The sequence below is a fragment of the Hirundo rustica genome, chromosome 8 (genome assembly GCF_015227805.2).
Source record: "Hirundo rustica isolate bHirRus1 chromosome 8, bHirRus1.pri.v3, whole genome shotgun sequence".
NCBI lineage: Eukaryota > Metazoa > Chordata > Aves > Passeriformes > Hirundinidae > Hirundo > Hirundo rustica.
The window spans coordinates 11,394,409-11,414,126 of record NC_053457.1 but is presented as its reverse complement, the minus strand read 5'-3'; the positions used below and the strand labels follow the sequence as shown (position 1 = coordinate 11,414,126).

The 19,718-nt window shown below is 40.1% G+C and overlaps 1 protein-coding gene across 3 annotated transcripts in view; it reads left to right on the top strand.

Moving 5' to 3' along the window:
* Positions 1–17,998, top strand: part of RET (ret proto-oncogene) — a 76,957-nt gene extending 58,959 nt beyond the window's left edge. For all 3 annotated transcript variants that reach the window (XM_058421557.1, XM_040071748.1, XM_058421558.1), the window contains exons 13-20: positions 115–222; positions 1,751–1,965; positions 2,061–2,183; positions 3,838–3,908; positions 7,780–7,917; positions 9,794–9,893; positions 10,833–10,980; positions 12,885–17,998. In XM_058421557.1, coding sequence (XP_058277540.1) covers positions 115–222; positions 1,751–1,965; positions 2,061–2,183; positions 3,838–3,908; positions 7,780–7,917; positions 9,794–9,893; positions 10,833–10,980; positions 12,885–13,042 — 1,061 coding nt within the window. In that variant the 3' untranslated portion in view covers positions 13,043–17,998. The remainder of the gene's footprint in view (positions 1–114; positions 223–1,750; positions 1,966–2,060; positions 2,184–3,837; positions 3,909–7,779; positions 7,918–9,793; positions 9,894–10,832; positions 10,981–12,884) is intronic.
* Positions 17,999–19,718: the final 1,720 nt, after the last annotated feature.

Sequence of the window (19,718 nt, the reverse complement as noted above, 5' to 3'; positions counted from 1 at the left end):
ACCTCTTGCTAACTCCGGGAGAGACGGTAGATCCCATACATTCAGACTGTACATAGAGAACTCATAGAGTGATGCTTTCCTAAGCAAAACTGTATGTTTGGTCATTTTCTGCAGAAAATGCTTCCCAGAGTGAGCTGCGAGATCTCCTGTCGGAGTTCAACCTTTTGAAACAAGTCAACCACCCTCATGTCATCAAACTTTATGGAGCCTGCAGTCAAGATGGTAAATGCTAAAAGCTAATAATTAAGATGAAACCATCCAGAATGGAAATAAAATGCAGTTCATTGATGGATTTCAACTACTGCTTAATAATTGCTGAGTACCTTTTAAATTTGCTGTTGGCTGAAAAAAGAGGACTATTAAAAAAAAGTACTTGAAAGCAAAGGGAAATACTAATTCATTGTAACTAAGCATTGTTCTTGTGGTTTTCCTCAATGCACATTTTCATTCTGAAGTTACTTTAAATTAGCAAGTCTCCTATGAATTCTTTTCCAATCACTATTTGCCTCCTACGAATTCCCTTCCAATCAAGTCTCCTATGAATTCTCTTCCAATTGATGACCTTATTACATTAATAATCAGTGTTTTCAAATATGGGTTCTATTTCAACTTTAATGGTGTTTTCATTATTGTTGTTATTATTTATGCTAAAACAATGTATATAGGCAACTACAGCCATATATAGATAAATATAGCTGGATAGTTAGGTTGATACTCAGTTTTCCTCCACTGTCATAAAACTGTTGTCTCCTTCTGGTTATGAAATGGTTTCTAAAAGCCACAGTCATCAACAAGTATGTTTCAAGGGGAAGAATCTGCAGACACATGTATTATAAATTGCCAGTGAAGCAAATGTTGGTGTGCATAGGAATTGCTCATTTTAAGTGAAGTGGCATGGCAATATTCTCTTCCTTTTGCATCTGCAGTTGTGCAGCCTAAAATCACAGCATGGATTCTGCAGCCTTGGGCAAAGGCCTGCCTTCCTTGCCCACCCAGTTGTGTTGCAATTGTCACTTTTAGTTGTAGACAGAGAATACAATTCAGGAGTGAGTCATCTCTGAGTCTTTGTAAGGTAATGAACCAGTGGGGTGGGTTAGGTTTTTTTTTTCTTTTCAGTACAATGTATTTTTCATCTCAAAGGAAGTGAAATGTTTCTGAGTCACGGGCTTTTAATAAATATCAAGTTAATTCATTAGTGTATGAGGTAGGAGGGCTTTGATACAGCAGATAAATGTATTTAGCATTAGAGCACTGAGTAGATATTATTCATGTGGGTAATGGGGAGGAGAAATTACTGGATTGTAATGCCAGAATGTTTCTAAGTGCTCTCAAAAGGCACCTTAAATACAGTGCTGAAATTAGCAGATGATTTGAGCTCAGTATGACAAGCTCCAGAAGATTATTTTTATTTTAAAGTTTCTCTAAGGCTGTTTCACAGATCCAATTTGTATGAAGGGTGTAGTTGTTTGGTTTTTTTTTTGTCTCAGATTATCTAGATGAGGGGTTATAGGGAAGAGCCAGCATTCTGCTTTGATTTAGCCTGAAACTCATTCTCTTTACATGAAGGATCTAAGCTAAAAATACTCTTTATTTCATGGCTGGCTCAGTGCTTTTTACATAGAGGGCAGAGGTGTCTGGAGCCTCTGACTGTTTGAAACCGTGTGCTGATTAGAAGAGACTAGTTTGGAAAAAACCCCCTAAAGTGGTTATCTATTAATTGTTTACTGACCTGTGTGCTTGTTTATTTCAGGCCCGCTGTATTTAATAGTGGAATACGCCAAGTACGGCTCCTTGCGCAGTTTCCTCAGGGAAAGTCGAAAAGTAGGCCCGAGCTACGTGGGCAGTGACGGCAACAGAAATTCCAGTTATTTGGATAACCCTGATGAGAGAGCCCTAACGATGGGAGACCTGATCTCGTTTGCGTGGCAGATATCCCGAGGGATGCAGTACCTTGCAGAGATGAAGGTAGGGCAGGGCAGGGTGATCTCGGCGTGGGACAGACGTGGAGCGGCTGGCTCCTCCACAAGACGCGTAACCACTCCTTTGTTTCCTTCCAAAAGCTTGTGCATCGGGATTTAGCAGCCAGGAACGTGCTGGTGGCAGAAGGGCGCAAAATGAAGATTTCCGATTTTGGCCTCTCACGTGATGTGTACGAAGAAGATTCGTATGTAAAGAGGAGCAAGGTACGGTGTGTCTTAAAAGCAGTAGATGAAATCATTGCCTGATCAAGAAGATGAATTTATTCTGTGGGAGTTTACCATGGATGAAAAGAATGGCTATTTTTATTAACTTAAGATAATTATTTTAAGGAAATAAAAATGACAATGAAGCAAAATCATGAGCTTAACCAGTGGGATAGAATTACATGTATATATGCATGTATGTAAAATAAGTATCATCTTTAAGTAACTATTACCTTTTCCACTCCTCATTTATCCAGTCCTCTCATTCCACTCTCTATTTATCCAGTTCATCATCAAACTACATGAAAATACAAACAAAAAACCCATCTTTTTTCTTTCTCTCTTCCTATTTATAATTAAAAGTATAAACTAAAAATACCAAAGAGTGAAAATGATACAAACAATTTATATCAAGTTCCACACAACTTCTACAAGTCAGTCCTGGACTAGACTGTGATGATTGTGAACACAGCTTCCCACTGACTGTGTCAAATGAGCAGTGATGGTTCAGTTCCCTCTATGGCTTTAAACGAAAGAGTTGCCAACAGAATTTCTTTCCTTGTGAAAATTTTAAAATTTTATGAGAAGATCTCCATAAATACTGTGAGTTTTTAGTTTAGCTTTCCTTTTTTTTAAAGGCCAGTTTGTGTGAATGTTACATAAACCAAAACGAGTTGTGAAGAAGAAAAAAACCTTCTAGAAGACATGATCTTATGTAAGAGGGCATTGCCATGTTCATTTATCTGTCTTCTGAAGGATGTGTTCTTACATTGATTTGTACCAGTTGCTCTGTATTTTAAGAGTAATGCATCTACATAAAGGCAGTTTTGCAGTTTAGTTTCATTTGGTGGGGGATGATGTACTGAGTGGATATTTGCTCTTTACTTCAGAGATGCTCATCAGTGTAGTATTATTCAGAGCCTAACAAGCATCTCTCTGCTTGGATGGGGAGACAGGGAAAAGAATTTGAGAAGGAAGAAGTAGTTTCAAATCCTGCTGAAATACTTTTTGCATAGATATATATGGATTTCATGAGAATGAGAAGTAAGGCATATGAATGCTAATCATACTGTGAAGGTTATGAAACATCTTGGAAATTTTGCAAAACTAGATTTTCATGAATATTTGGGGCGGAATTCTCAGATTTTCTCAGTGAATTTCTGCCAGTGAAAAATAGCAACTTTTAGCTTCCACTTAGAAACTAGTAACCAAATATGACTGTTCAGGTTCAGTTTTGAAACCAAAGGGATCTGTAATATCCAGGTGCTTCTATTTATGCATCATCCCTGGTAAAAATGAGATAGCTCTTCCTCTTTGATCATCACTCCTCATCATTTTTGCATCTGCACATTTTCAAAGTTTTTTGTTAAGAGCTGAGTTTTTCTGACTTAAACTGGTGACCGCCTGCAAGAAGTCACACCAGCTTATAGCACATAATTAGATTGCTGAAGTGTGTGAAAAGACATGAACTAGTTTTTTTAAAACCTCTTATAATTATTCTCCTCACTGTTTTTTTCATGAAATGTGAAATCATAGGTGTGTTGGCAAATGCTGTAGTTTGGACAGACTGTATTGTCCTATTCTGAAGATAAATATCTTGTTTTTTCACTTGGAAACTTATGTTTCTGACCATTACTGCTTTTTTACCTCCTAGGGTCGAATCCCTGTGAAATGGATGGCTATAGAGTCCCTGTTTGACCATATCTACACAACACAAAGTGACGTGTAAGTGTAAATTCTTAAATACTTTCCGGTTTGTGTGCTTGTTTATGGAGCTGGAGGAGGAAGCACGAGGTATGTAGGAGCCAAAGCCATTACCCTTGCAAAAAAACATGAGGGAAGTCTGGATGGCACCATCAACTGGCAATGATACTAAGATTTTTGCTGTTGGATTAAATCCAAATAAAAGGTTATCAGAGGTAGATATGTACATAATTCCTGTTGAAATTAGCAAGGGTTGGATGTTTTCATGTGACATGATTGAATATATAGACATGAGTTAGTAGAGTTTGCTGCAGATAATGGTCATAACTGAACTTCTCGGTTCTGTTCATCACTTGTCTGTAACACTGAGTGGCAGGCAAGGGATGGAGTGGAAGAAAGGAAGGGGAATTTAATGCCTGACCTATCTCCTGTTGAAATCAATGACAGAATTCCAGTCAGCCCAGTCCAGTTCCAGTGCCAAGATACAAGCTTATTTCTATGATTAGGGAAACAGAGAACCTGAGGATGGATATGCTGAAATCTCCACCTGTGATGAAGAGGAGGCAAAGCAACCACAGCTAAGCTATTCCCATGTCTGATAAGCCTGCTCGAGGAGTGTTTGTTGACATTTTTAATTCAGGATCAGATACTTCCATTTCTTTTTCTCTGGGGTTAGATGATGCTTCTGACTAGGCAGCAGGCAGACTCTAAAGCTAGAGATTATTTATTTAGGACTAAAAACTTCTAAAGGACTGTAAAAGCAGCAGTACTTAGGCCTGATTTTCTGCTAGGTAGCATCTTGATACCTTCTAAGTTTGCCTTGAAAGATGAAAGAGAGCATCTGACTAAAGTAATGTTTTTGCTACACTCAAATGGAGTAAACCACCCATTTGGATGGCGTTGTGCTTTGAGGGGAAAAACAATTTGATAATAGCAAGATGTCAAAATATGCACCTTTAGATTTGTACTTCTAAAATTATTGCTGTGCACTTTTTAGTCTTCTTTCTGCATATCAGAGCAGTTTTAGTGAAATAAAATATTTTGCATGCCTTGGAAGTTCCCTACAAAATGAATTTCCAAAGTGTTTTCCTTTACTTTGTTTCTGTTGGAGTGAGAAAAGAAAAAAATTGGGATAATTCTTGAGAGAATGTCACTTTTACTTAGGTCAGTTTACAGGTTTTTCTCGGTTCCTTTTTATCCCGTTGCGCTGACTTACTTCTCTAAAATTACTTTTCCTAAAGAATCGTTAAAATTCTTTTAAAAACTTCTAAGCAAGTTTTTCATTTCTTTCTTTTCTGCAAAACAGTTTTGTCCCTATGGTTTGGGGCCAGAACAGATTGTGTTTTCATGTAACTGCCTCTTCTTTGTTTGCTGATGGATCATCTGGATCCAATAGCATTCCTCCCATTTTGTTTTCCTGACGGGCTGCTATTAAGTGAGCCCAGGAGCCTGTTTCCTGTCCATGGGATCCAACACCATGCAGAGATTGCCCAGCTGGCATTAAGTAAGCCAGTTCAGAGCCCTGGCAGCACCATGTGCTGGTGCTGTGGCACTTCCTGGCTTCCCATGGATTAGGATGTCCATGTAGAGCCGTGCTGATCGCCCAGCTTCCCTGGAGACGCCTCAGGAGCACGGCATTGTGCCGTGCACGTCTGCTCCCATGCGGTGCCAGAGTGACTCCGGGTGTCTGCTGTGCTTAGACTGTGCCTTTGGCTCACTGCTGGCTCACCTTTGCTGTGTCATTGCACATGAAATAATCCAGGAGCTGTATAGCAGCTCCTGCTTTAGCAAGGGCAATTTCCTGCAGAGCAGAACCGAGACACACACACAGAGTTGCAGAACAATTCCTCTGCAGGTTCCACGATTGCATTTCAGCAGGAGCAGACTGATCAATGAAGTACTCCTTTTGCAGCATTGATTGATACTTTTAGATCATTGCACTCACTGAAAATATTATTTTATGGATATTCTTCTGTGTTTGTGGTGATGCAGTTATACTTTAGGTGAACATATTACTCTACAGCCATTCCAATATGCTTTTTTTTCTGATATTCAGTGTTTCTGTTTTCCACCCTCTTCCTTCTCAAGCTGTTCTGTATAGTTAGTGGTTAGCAGAGCTTAAAACAGCACCACTTGCCAGCATTTACAAAAACCCCATTTTTGCTTCAGAGGTTGATGACATCAGTGGAAAGCTAACCTACTGTCTTCTTCTTCACATACTTTTCTTTCCTGGCTTTTTGTGATCATGATTTTATTTGGCAATAAACATAACACAGTGGGAAATTCTTCATCTCTCATTTCTCCTCTCCTAGTACTCAATTTGTGTAACAGTCTGAAAATGCTGCAGCATTTTACAGCATTCTATTCTAATATGTTCACTTACTGAACAACTTCAGTTAAGAAATTGTTCATCTGATCCCTCCTTTCCATATTCTGTAAAATTCCTTTTAAGCAGAAGTGGATTTTAAAAATAAAACCCGCCATGCTCCAAAGTTTATTTGAATTAATCATGGACAGAATTGTAACCTGATGGCAGAGCATAATTGGCTTCAAAAAGGGCATGAGGAGAAATATTAATAAAGTATATGAAAATGCTATAAATATTCATAAGCTGTCAAGAATGCAGAGAGTGATTAAAAATTAATTCAGTGAATGGCATTAGGGAGAAGAATGGCAGCATACCACTTGGGACCATGTGAGAGTCTCTTCAACTTCTCTGACGAGTGGGGAAGTTTTGTTGCTGTACCTTTGGGGTTACTGTTTGTTCTTTAAAATGTGAGAAGCGCAGGTGGAAGGCAGACAGGAGGTGAGGTATTCCATTTTGAGATGGAATTTTCGTAGGGAATTAGACATGGCTCTTTGGTTTGGCAGTAGGTGTCTAACACTTCCTAAAATTTTCTTAAAAATGGAGTTTACAGAGAAATTGCCCAAAGCTAACATTTTTCATATACTGTATGCAATTTTGCTTCCAGATGCATCCCATTGAGCAGTCCCGGTGTTGGCTGGTTTCCTTCCTTTCGAGCATCCAGATTTTGTCAGTTGTCAGTTGAGCAGATTCAGAGTGATTTGTAGCTTCTTTGTGTCTAAAAGCTTTTCTCTAAGAAAATAAAAACATTTTTGCCTCTTTCCTCCCGGCTTGCTCTCCAGAAATGGACTAATTTATCTAAATATTTCTCACACATCGTGCAAGATCTTTTTTTTTTAGCTCAGCAGTAAAATAGGTTTAAAAATTCGCTCTTTCTTTTCTTTCGCTCTTCATTTCAGAAAATGGTTTCTTCTATTCCGTGTCAAAGTTCACTTTAGGCATTTGATATTTCCAGAGGAAATTCTTTCCTCTTCTTTCATCAGCCCTACGAAGAGAATTAAGTCCTGAATCACTGAATGGCCCAACAGACCAGCTGAAATCAAAGGTGTTACTTAGGACTGAATTAAACACATTGTGTTGTTTCATAGTCAAGACAGCAAACCATCCTGTGGTAACTCTGTAAATTTAATTTAGAGTTATTTCTGACTATAAGGGCTAATTAGGGAGGTCAGACTGCTGCAGGAGCACTGTGCAGCAGAGGACCAAGTCTTTGGGCTGGGCCACCAGAGGAAGGACTTCCTCTTTCTGCTGTCTAGAGAAGATGGACCTTCTCAGGGTATAATTAGCTTTTGTCAATGGATAAAAGAGAGGTATCTGTTTTCTCTACTGTCTTGGTTGCTAACCTCTTCAATGAGCAGTATTTGGGAACAAGGATGGCCCTACTTGCATCTGTACAGCCCCTCTGGCTTGAAGTGTCTTGAATTTTGTTGGGTTCTGAAAATACTCGGAGGAGATTTGTTGTGTAAATGCTGCATTAAGGTCCCGAATCCAACCACTCTATATAAAAGCTCATTTTGTCTTTTTCAGATGGTCATTTGGAGTTCTGCTATGGGAAATTGTTACATTAGGAGGCAATCCTTACCCAGGTATTGCTCCTGAAAGACTCTTTAACCTCCTAAAAACAGGCTATAGAATGGAGAGACCCGAAAACTGCAGTGAAGAAATGTAAGTAACTCTTGATCTGATTAGATTCAGAAAACATTAATAAATATACTTGAAAAAAAGGTTTAAATAAATACCTCATAAATATTATTCTGTATTTCTTAGCTATATAGTCAAAATATGCTGTGCTGTAAAGAATGTCATGAAATTAGTAAAGCAAGGGGAAAAAATTGCCCACAGAATGCCTACAGCTATATCCAAACCATTTGTAGGGTATTGAATAACATGCTCACCAAACAATTAAAAGAGTTTCTACATTCAAAACTTCTGAGGGTGGGGGAAGCAGGAGACTTCTATAAAACACAGTGGAAGCTGAAATACTCAAGAAAAATTCATAGTACTTTCTGCAAATGAAACAGAAGATTCCATGCACAGTCATTGTCTATTAGTTGTCATGGCATTCCAGAGGAAAACTGACGCCTTGGCCCAGAAATCTACACTCTTGCGGATAAAAATTATCTGTGATTTGATAAGCCCCTGGCTTTGGAGACGGTTCATAATTTGTTAGCTGATTTATTAAAACACAGTCAATGTGAAATATCTTTTGCCTGTGATCTTCCATGGCATTTGGAGATCAGCATGACTTTATGTTCAGCCTGCAAATTTGATCGTGGTTGTGGTTTTTTTGAAAGTTCCCAAGCTTTAATCATTGTGACCACTCTTTTGACTGATTTTCAGTTGGAAGGAAGCTTTGACCACATCTGGGCTGAGAAAAAAAGGCTTAAATAAATAATAGCATAAATATTTTTTTTTAACATACAGAGGAAAACATTAAGTATTTCCAAATTTAGAGCAGTGTAGAAGTTTACAAGAATGATTGGCAAATATTGTCTAAGAAATGTATAATACTAATTCTTTATTTGTTTCATTTCAGTGAGAAATACTAATTCTGCAAACGTTATGTCATTGATAATTATTAGTTTAGGCAGGCTGACCACATCTGAGTTCCTGGGATTTTTTTTTTTAATTGAAGCTAGATCATGGTTTTATGACTTTTTACAGATTTTCTTCTGTTTTACTCAGAAATTTTTCTGACATCTTGTGAAAGCCACCTTTAAGGTCCATTTTTCTCAAATTGCATTCTCTCCTGTACCCAGTCAAGTACGGGAGGGATCATGAATGAAGGCATAAAATGCAGTGCTTTTCAGTAGCTTCCTATAGTTCTCAGAGCCCACTATTTCCACCATTAGAGCACCTATGTGGACAGATCACTCAGTCCTGAGAACAGCTGAACTGGAAAAATGACATGAATGGCACAGGCTGGAGAGTTACACTTCTAGAACTTGCCAGTGTCTGTCTGATAGTCACTCAACTATAAAGCTTTAATCCTCTTCCCTTTCCTTTCCACACTCTATGCTGTAGAAGGCAGTTAAAGAGAGGATAAATACAGGTTTAATAAAAAGAACATTAGTTTCTGCAAATAGTCTTAGGCTAGGCTTTGCTTTGAAGAAAAGTTTCCAGAAACTTAAGAATTTGAACAAATAAAAACCAAAATTCTGCTTTTTGGTATAACAGCGGAGTTTTTCAGGTTGATATACAAATTCCTTCAGTGTCATATACAAAGGGAATTAGAATAATCTGGCATGCTGCCCTACACTTGAGGTGGTCCCTTGAGAAAGTGAAACCTAGGACTGCAGTCCTTCAAGGACAGCCAAGTGCATCATCATTCAAACTCATGGGGACTCTTGAAAATAAAAGCCCATTGTTGTGAGTGGCAGTTGTTAATTCCAGAGAACATTTAACAGAACTGGCAGCAGAGATTGATGTACTTGTGGATGGCCTTTGTGCCACGTTTAAGTTCAGTACTGTAAATCATCAGAGCACAACCATGACCTGTTTCTAACAGTTTGGGTTTTTTTTACCCTGTGACGGGTCCCAGGTACAGCCTCATGTTGCGCTGTTGGAAGCAAGAGCCCGATAAAAGACCAACATTTACTGAGATCAGCAAGGAACTAGAGAAAATGATGGTGAAGAGTAGGGTAAGTGTGGAAAGCATGAATTTTGAAAGTTTTTGTGGTCTTCTGAGTTGGAATGTACAGAAATAATTACTTTCTAATTTTATTTTAAACCAAAGTAACTTATTTTTCATCCAGTCTTGAAATATTTACAAATTTAGTTCCTTCCACATGCATGCAGCTTTTTGAAAGCAGTACTACCTCTAATAGCTTTGGTGACTTCAACCCAAAATGTGGAATGGATTAACCTGTCTATTTCCTTTAAATAATAGTAATAATTTAGAAACTATTGTAAAAAGTCACTCCTAAATTTGACTCCTGAATAAATAATGTTAGAGAGCCAGAACTAGAAGAATGTAGATTTTCATGCATTTTAAAATAGTTGAAAATGCTTCCCTTTTTTTTTTTTTTTTTTAACATCAGAGAAATCCAGCAGCATAAATAAAACCCAATTAATTGTTATCTGTGACCTAAATATTTAGTGTTAGAACAGCAACCAAAGCTTTATTTGGCAATATATACATGGTTATTTTACGCATTGTTATGTAAAAGCTTTTGAAAAATTTTTATGAGATAGATCTGAGTACCTTGTCCTTTAAGCATGCATATGTATCTCCATATATATATTTCAGGCGTACACATGGATCAGAAGCTGAAGGTCAGACAAAGCAGTCAGGACAGCTTTTCAGTTTGTTGGGTGTTTTGCTGATGTGCAGAATTAAGTAGGGGAGGTATTCCTATGTCTCTAGCAGGGGCAGTGTTCATGCAAATCAGATGCTTCCAGAGCTGCTGTGGCTGCTGGAAAGCAGAGCCTCCTCAGGTGCCAGAGGTTCTAGAGAAAGATGAATGCAGTGGGTGTGTAGTTCCTTGCTGTAAAGAAAGCGGGTGCACGTTTGTCCCTTTTACCCAAAGAGCAACGCTGCCACGTGCATTAACTCAGCTTCTTGTGCATTCATTTCTCAGGACTACTTAGACCTCGCAGCTTCCACACCCTCCGATTCCTTACTGTACGATGACGGGCTCTCAGAAGAGGAGACACCTCTCGTGGACTGTAATAATGCTCCCCTCCCTCGAACCCTCCCTTCCACATGGATTGAAAACAAACTCTATGGTAGAATTTCACATGCATTTACTAGATTCTAGCAACACACAAAAAAAGTTGATTTTTCTTCTGCACTGTTCTCAGACTCTGTAACCCCATTACGGTGTTTCTTGTCTGAATGAAGCCAATCAAAATTTGCTTGGAAGCTTCTTTTGGGTTTTTTTTTTGTTTGTTTGTTTGTTTGTTTTTTCTTTTGGTAAATGTCAAAGTTTGCATCAGGATCATCCTTTAGTCATTTTGCAGCTGTGTCTAAAATAAACATTTTAAAAGGATGTGAAAATAAGTAAAATTATGAGATTATCATACAGTAAAAGCAAAAAAAAAAAAAGATCAGGGAAGTATTCTCAGGGGAAATATAAAATGCTAATGAGTATCTAATTCAACTATCCTGTTGGGGGAGGCTACAGCATTTAAAATATGTTAGATTCTGCACCTCTAATTTAAGCAATAGACTTTTTTTTAAGTACTGTTTTTCGCCATAATTCAGTGATAAGACTCATCTACAATATTTTTCATTTATTAAGAAGGATGTCTAAATTTCAGCTGCTATTAGTACATTTTGGATCTAGAAGCTGAAATGTATTTAATGTATCATAGGATGAAAACAGATTATTATATACAGAAGGTAGAAATACTGTATATAAATATTATATACAGACTAAACTGACATGTAAAATCCTTTGAATACTTAATTAACAATGGGCATTTTGAAAATATCACCTGTTTTCACGTCCTTTGATTTGTTATGAACATGTTAGTATTAAACTTCAACTGAATGATGTAGCAAGTGTTTTTAAAAAGAACATATGCTTTCATATTGTGATGGTGAGATGGACAGTAAAAATGGTTCTTGCCAAAACTCCTATATTTTGTCTTCTGATTAAATATTACACATGGTTTTAGATATTTATTAACATCACAGATACTTTTTTCATTCTTCAAGCAGTATGACTTTTGAAAAGTTGGATCTTTTCGTTTAAAAGCTGCCATTAATACATGGCTTTGGGTCTTTTTTTGATCTATACCTTAGCTATTATTTTCTTCATTTGGTTTTCTCAACTCACGTTGATTTTGGGGCACTTAGTGGTCAGATTGTTAAAAGAATGAAGTAGCAGAAAAAAAGTTGCCACAAGGTTGATGGCAGATGCTGAATGCTTAATAAGCAGCAGAATCAAATTTCTGTTTTTGAAAATCTCAACCCTGCTATGGTTCTGTGCTTGCACAGCTGAATCAATATGGTGCTAAGCACTCTGCATCCATTTGGTGATCACTTGTGCCTGAACACAGAAACAGTTACTGCACTCAATGTGAATAATTCCAGGCCTGAAATACAACTTTAAATGCTGAATCAAGACAGGAGTGCTCAGCGCTTTGTTGGACTTTACACAGTTGCGCTCCTGGGATTTCCTGAAACTAAGCAGGGGATCCCTGCTGGGGGTGTGAAAGTGTCCCCAGAACCTCACTGAAGCCAAAGGAAAAGCGCCCATTTAAGTAAATCTCTATCACTGAAATGGACTTTGGATCCTGTCCCAAATACGTTTATTATTTCTTGGAGCATTTCCTGTACAGCAAGAACTTTCTCTTGCAAAGCAATATATTGCTACATGATTGTTAAAATATAAAATTATGGGAAGTTGGAGGCTTATGAGAAGAATAATTCTTAGCTTTTTATTATGCACATGTGCATGCATGCACACAATTTTTTGAGTAAGCACTTTAATTTATTCAGGATTTTTGCCTGCATCTGAATTTCTGCTTCAGGGATTTCAAAACATCATTTATAAGAATTGATTTGGGACAAAATCCAGTGGACTGGCTTAAGCTATTGAAGGGAGTTTTGCCAAGGGCCTTACTGTCTGCACATGAAGTTATGGTTCTTCAGTGCAGAAAAAATTATCTGTTTTCATTTTTAGGCATGTCATACCCGAACTGGCCTGAGGAGAGCCCCGTTCCACTCACAAGATTCGATGGCACTAACTCTGTGTTTTCAAGATATGCAAATGATAGTGTATATGCTAACTGGATGGTTTCACACTCAGCGGCAAAATTTATGGACAAGTTTGATAGCTAAAATTTTCTTTGTGAAAGGTAAAGGACTCCTGAGGAAAACAAGGAGGCAAAGAGTGGGAAGTCCATTGGCTTGTTCTTTGTACAATCAACAACTAACTTTTAAATTGGCAATTCCCTTTATTGGTAGTTTTTAAAGTGTGTTACTTATGAAGGCTATAATTGGTACTCCCCCCTTTCAGAAAACATATCAAGCTGGGTAAGAGTTGTAGTTCTGGTACTTCTTTCTAAGTTGCCAGTTTGCATATGGCTCCATTTGGCAACTTCTTAGTGCAAATGGCTTTGCACTTCATCCTCTGTGGTTTTTAGACTAACCATCCTGTGTTACAGCGTCCTGGGATGGTAAAATGTACTTGAACTGCTACTTTTATAGTGGCTGTTAGCATACAACCACTTGATCTAAGCAGGAAGCACAAACAATATATAGAAGGGAGGAGGGAAACAGGCTCCCAGATTACTGAGCTTGCTGTCAAATGACAAGTGTTAGAATGATGTTGGCACTGACAAGGCCAATATCTTGGTTTGGAAGCAAACATTTAGTAACTCAGTAGAGGACTTGAGATTCAACATTTGAAGTCTTGTAAAATGTATTGTCTTGTCTTAATGAGAAGAGAATTTGTTTTATTAGTTTTAACTTCTCTTACCTTTAGCACAATGGAGATAAATTTGATACAAGATAAACTGTATAGACTGATGGCAATCAAGAGTGTTCGTCTGACACATTTACTTTCCATCACCAACATACTAGTAATGTTAAATCATAGTTATACAGTCATAGTTTCTTTTATGAGTTAAAAATAGGCTATACAAGATTTTTTGACTGAATTCATAGAATAGAATAGTAACATCATAGAATGGTTTGTATTGGAAGGGAACTTGGAGGTCATCTAATTCCAACACCCAGCCTCCCTGCCTGCTCTTCCACTGTGGGCCAGGGGCACCTTTCACTAAACCAGGTTGCTCAAATTCCCATCCAACCTAGACTCGAACACTGCCAGGGATGTGGCATCCACAACTTCTCTGGGCAACCTGTTCCTGTACCTCACCACCTTCACAGTAAAGAATTTCTTCTAAATATCTAACCCTGTAGAAACTTCCCTTTCCAGCTTTCCTGTAGGCTCCCTTTAGATACTGAAAGGCTGCTCTAAGGTCTCCCTAGAGCCTTCTCCAGGCTGAACAGCCCAACTCTCTCAGCCTGTCTTTATAGGAGAGGTGCTCAGCCCTCTGATGGTCTTTGTGACCCTCGTCTGGACTCACTGCAACAGGTCCATGAACTCTTATTCTGAGGACCCCAGAGCTGATTGGTGTCACAAGAATAGAGTAGATGGGGAGAAGCCCCTCCTTGACCTGCTACCCATGCTGCTTTTGATGTAGCCTGGGATACAGTTGGCTTGTTAGGCTATAAAAACACATTGTCTGGTCATATTGAGCATGTCATCAATCAACACCCCCAAGTCCATTTCCCCAGGGCTGCTCTCAATCCATTCTCCAGCCAGCCTGTCTCTTTGCTTGGAATTGCCGTGACCCAGGTGCAGGACCTTTTCTTGGCCCTGTTGAACTTCATGAGGTTTGTGTGGGCCCACCTCTCAAGCCTTTCAAGGTCCCTGTGGATGGCATCCCTTCTCTCCAGTGTGTCAGCTGCACCACACAGCTTGGTGTCATTGAAAAACTTGCTGAAGGTGCCCTCGATCCTGCTGTCAGTGTTGCCAACAAAGATGTCAAACAGTGCCAGTCCCAATACCACCCCTTAGGAACAGCACTCGTCACTGGTCTCCACCTGGACATCGAACTGTTGACAGCAACTCTGAGTGTGACCGTCCAGCCAATTCCATCTCCACCACCTGGTCCATCCATCAAATCCATGCCTCTCCAGTTTCAAGACAAAGATGTCATCTATGACATTGTGTCAAATGCTCTGCACAAGTCCAGGTAGATGGCGTCAGTCTTCTCTTTCCCACCAGCACTGTCCTGTCATAGGGCAAAATATGACCCATATTTATAGGGTTTGCCCTTAGTGATGCCAGTGGGCTGTCACCAGTCACCTTATTTTCCATATTTTGTCATCAGGCTCCATGGACTTGTGGGCCCTCAGGTTCCTTAGCTGATTTGGAACCTGACCTTCCCCTACGGTGGGTGGTTCTTTATTCTCAGAGTCCCTGCCTATGCCCCCTCAGCAAAGGCGCTCATGCAGACTTGGGCCTCAGTGGCTGAAGAACTTGCTGGTGAAGACCAAGGCAAAAATGTTTTCTCCATGTCCCAGGTAACCAAGAGTCCCGTTTCTTTCTAGAGGGTTCACATTTTCACCAGTGTATCTGTAGAAGGTTTTTTGTTGCCCTTGATGTCCCTGGCCAGATAGAATTCTATCAGGGCTTTAGCTTTCCTAACCTGGTCCCTGGCTGCTTGGATAATTTCTCTGTCTTCCTCTCAGGCTATCTGTCCTTGCTTTCACCCTTTTTCTGTGGGGGAAGCATAGGCTTCCTTTTGTGTTTGAGTTTGTCCAGGAGCTCCTTGTTCATCCATGCAGGTCTCCTGATGTCTTTGCCTGACTTCCTCTTTGTTGCATCGCCCCTAACCTTGCAAGAGGTGATCCTTGAATATTAACCAGCTTTCTTGGATCACTCTTCCTTTCAGGGCTTTATACCATGGTACTCTACCCAGAAGATCCCTGAAGAGGCCAAGGTGTGCCCTCTTGATGTCCAGGTTAGTGAGCTTGCTGTGCACCTCCTCACTGGCCTGAGGAGCTTGAAGTCCACCATTTCATGGTCACTGCAGCAAAGGCTGCCCTTGAGATTCACATTCCTTACCAACCTCTCATTGGAAAGAACAAGGTCTAGCATGGCAACTCTCCTCATTTACTCCTCTGGCACTTGAAGAAGCAAGTTATCATGTATTTGTATTCCAAGAATTTCCTGGATTGCTCATGTCATGCTATGTTGTCCCTCCAGTGGATATTGGGGTAGTTGAAGTCCCCCATGAGGACCAGGGCTTGTGAATATGAGGCAGCTCTCCTTCTGTCTGTAGAGGGTCTCATCTGCTTGGGTTTCATCTCCTGGTTGGGTGGCCTTAGACCCCCACTGTAATGTCGCTTGTCCTTGCCCTCCCTTTAATCCTGACCCATTAACTCCTCATCCAACCCCAGTACAGCTCCAAACACTCCATGTGGTCATGGACATAGAAGGCAACACCCCTTTCTCCTGTTCCCTGCCTGTCCTTCCTAGAGGGCCTGTATCCTTCCACTCCAGCACTCCAGTCATAGGAGCCATCCTACCACATGCCTGATGCCAATAAGATCGCAGCCCTGCAGGTGTGCAGTCTTCTACTGCTCTTGTTTGTCCCCTGTGCTACATGTATTTGCATAAAGGTGTTGAAGTTGGGCCCCTGATGGAGCAGACTTACTGGCAGGAATGGCTGGAATTCCCTCGCGCAGCACTTCAGGTTCTCTCTTGCTGATTTGCAATCCCTCTCCAGGCTCTGGGCATCCCTTGCTGGTGCTGGCATCAAACGAGTAGGATTGGAATGGACTGAGGATTCCCTCTCCCAGCAACTTCAATGTAATATCTTCCTCACCAGCTTGGCAAGCCTGGGACCAGAGCTGCTCTGCCCATTCCCTGGCAGATGGGCCCCCATCAGACTCCCATCAGCCCAGGTCTTCAGCGTGAGTCCTCAGGAGCAGCCAGACCCCTGGCTGTGGAACTAGACCCCTAACCATTTGCTGATTTGTCAGATTCACCTGGCTCTTTCAAAGCCGTTCCCTTTGACAGGGAGGCCTGATGAAAAAGCTGCCAGCACTTGAGTCCCTTGCCACCACTCCCAGTGATCTTTGATGTTCTTGCTTCTCCTCAGACCACTCCTGGCTGTGTCCCTGGTGTGCACTTGAAACAGCAGCAGCAGATAATGGTCAAGAGACAGTACGATGCTCTGGTGACACCCCTGCTGCAGCTCTCTGGTTATCAGTCAGGCTGATGAGTGAGTCCCTCTGTGCCTCTCAGAGGAGAGTCCCCTGCTGCTCTCACCTGTCACCTTTGCTAGTTGTGCTGGTTGTTACACTGGGAGCAGATGGGGCTGCCTTACTCGGCTCCAGCCTCACTCCTGATGTGATGGGTCCTCCCTCTCCAGCCTGCAGAGTGCTGAAGTGGTTCTGCAGGGGTACCTCAGGCTTTAGGGAAGTCTCTTCCTCCCACAGGTCCTTGCCATTTCAACTGTCCATTTTTCTGCCTTACTGACACCCCTCCTCCCTTCTGTGTGTGCATGGTGGGGGAGTTTTTGTCTCTTTGGCTGTGGGTTTACTGCAGGCTGCCCTTGGAACCAGCCATCCAACTCCTTCACAGCCTGAAGTTATGTAGCTTTCTCACCTCCTCCTGCAGCTCTGCCACAGGACATCCTCTGCCTCAGTACATCTTTTGCAGATACTCAAGTACAGAGATTTTGTTTGCAGTCTTGTTAAGTGGGTTGGAGACCTCCTCTCAGCTCCAAATTGCATATACTGTCATGCACAGGACACTGTCCTAACATAATTCCAAACAAACCTGTTACCTTGAAAGTAGCAAATAATAAACAGTTGCATAACAAAATTCTCTGCTGTTGAAACTACACAAGGAAAATGTCACTGGAATTTGTTAAGATGAAATATAAAAATGTTGTCCTTACAAAAGTGACTTGATATTTGGGAGAACAATCAGACTGTGAGTCATGTTCTATGTGGAAGAGTAAATGATCAGCACTACTTTTGTCTTTATTTGTAATCCACCATGGTTAAGGGTAACCTTTCGTTTGCTACAAATGTTGGGATGTAAATCCCGAGTGACTCGTTGTTAGCGTTGTGATGGTTATTCCAAATAATCCAATTCTACCAAAGCTTGCTCCTGTCACTTACAGTCCAATTTAGATGTTTCAGATCTGTTTTCAGATGTTGTTTTGTGTATCAACTTTATGTTTCCATTAAAGTCTATGATTTCAGAAACATGGTCTTGAGTCAGACTGCCAAAACCTGAACACAGATTTTCAGTTTGCAAAAAGTGGGATATGAAGTGGTGTGTTGGAATAGAAGGAGCTTCCCTGATGGATTGCATACCTGATCCTGGTTTTGGACCAGCAGTGGGCACAGCAGCTTTTCCTTTGGACAGACATTTGCCATGTTGAGTAATGCTTATGCACAACAAACACACAGCTGTGTATGCAGGAGGGGCTCTGCAGTGACCCCGTGGTGATCTTCACTGGCAGGACACAACTGTCAGAGTGCCTACCTGGAAAACAAAGGGCACTGAAAATTAAACCCTTTATATGGGCTGGTTTTTTGATTGAGAGATCTGTGAAAAAGGAGAGGAAAATCACACTTGTGGTAACTTTATGCTTTGTGTAGTTGTTTTCCTATATTTTATGTCTGTAAAATGGGAATTCCTCACTTGCCATGAGCAACCAAGGCATCAAGATTTTTGGTTTTGTTTGGGCTTTTTTTCTTGCTTAAATGAAGATTGTAACTTTATCCAGTATCTTCAACAACTGTATGCAACTGAGAGATGGAAGCACCCTGTTTCTAATCCGACAGTCCTGTGACAACATTGCTGTACGGTAGGTGAGTGGGACAGTAAGTGATGCTGAAATAACCAGTGGGTGCAGGGAGTAGTGTGTACTTCAGACTTTCAGCATAAGTCAATGTTGTTCAATCATTAATTTGTGTGAAAATAACAAATAGTGCTAGCTATCCTACTGGACATAGATCCTGCATATAAAATACATACACAACTCATAATTACAGTTCCCATGCAGTTACCTGCATTAAGTGCTGTTTAATGAAAAATTTCGTGTTTCCTAATCCAGTTAATTTTGACTCCCTTCCTGTTCATGAATGTTGCCAAGAAATAGATTATTGCTTTTACATATTCATTCATAATATGAAAGCTCCTTATGTCTTCTGCATATGCTATTTTTGTAAATATTTCCCTTGAAGTGTTTCCTGTTTGTTCTGTGTTGCCACTAGTCAAAATGGTGACAATTTTGTTTCAGTTCCTCTTTGGAGAGTAAATGTACTTCCCACATGGGAAAAAAGTGATACAGCAGATGATTATTTCCATTGGTGCCAGAAATACTTATGCACTTGGCTGCCCTGAGGAAAGTGAATTCAGAGGGAACAAATGACTCACCTAAATATACAGGTTGGAGGGAATAACTTTCTAAAAATTTCTGCCAACCTTTTCTAAATATCTGCAGAAATGACATGGTTTACCTGATGTGTGCTTTGAGTTGTGACAGATGGGGGAGAGCATGAATCTTACATGTCAGTATAGTCCTTAGAGCAGCACAAGGAAATCATTGCAGTATTGGTTTCCACAAACTTCCAGAGGAAGGATACTCAGAAAATCTACTGTGAGCTTGCAAATTTTAATTTGCAGACATTAACCTGTTTCATATAGTAGAAGTTCTTAAAAATACTACTCCATGGATATGAGGTACATAATACTTAAATCATGGGGATTTTATCTACAACCAGTCATGCAAAACATGGATGAATCTCTATGGTACCCTCAACTGGACCTTAGCAATTCTCAAAAACATACAGTAAAAGCAAGCTTATATTCTTTATTGATGTATATCAGTCTTATATCAACAATACAAGCTTCAAAATACATCTAAAAAGAATATTTACTAATATTCCAACTTTCAAAAGTTAAAAAAAAATTGCT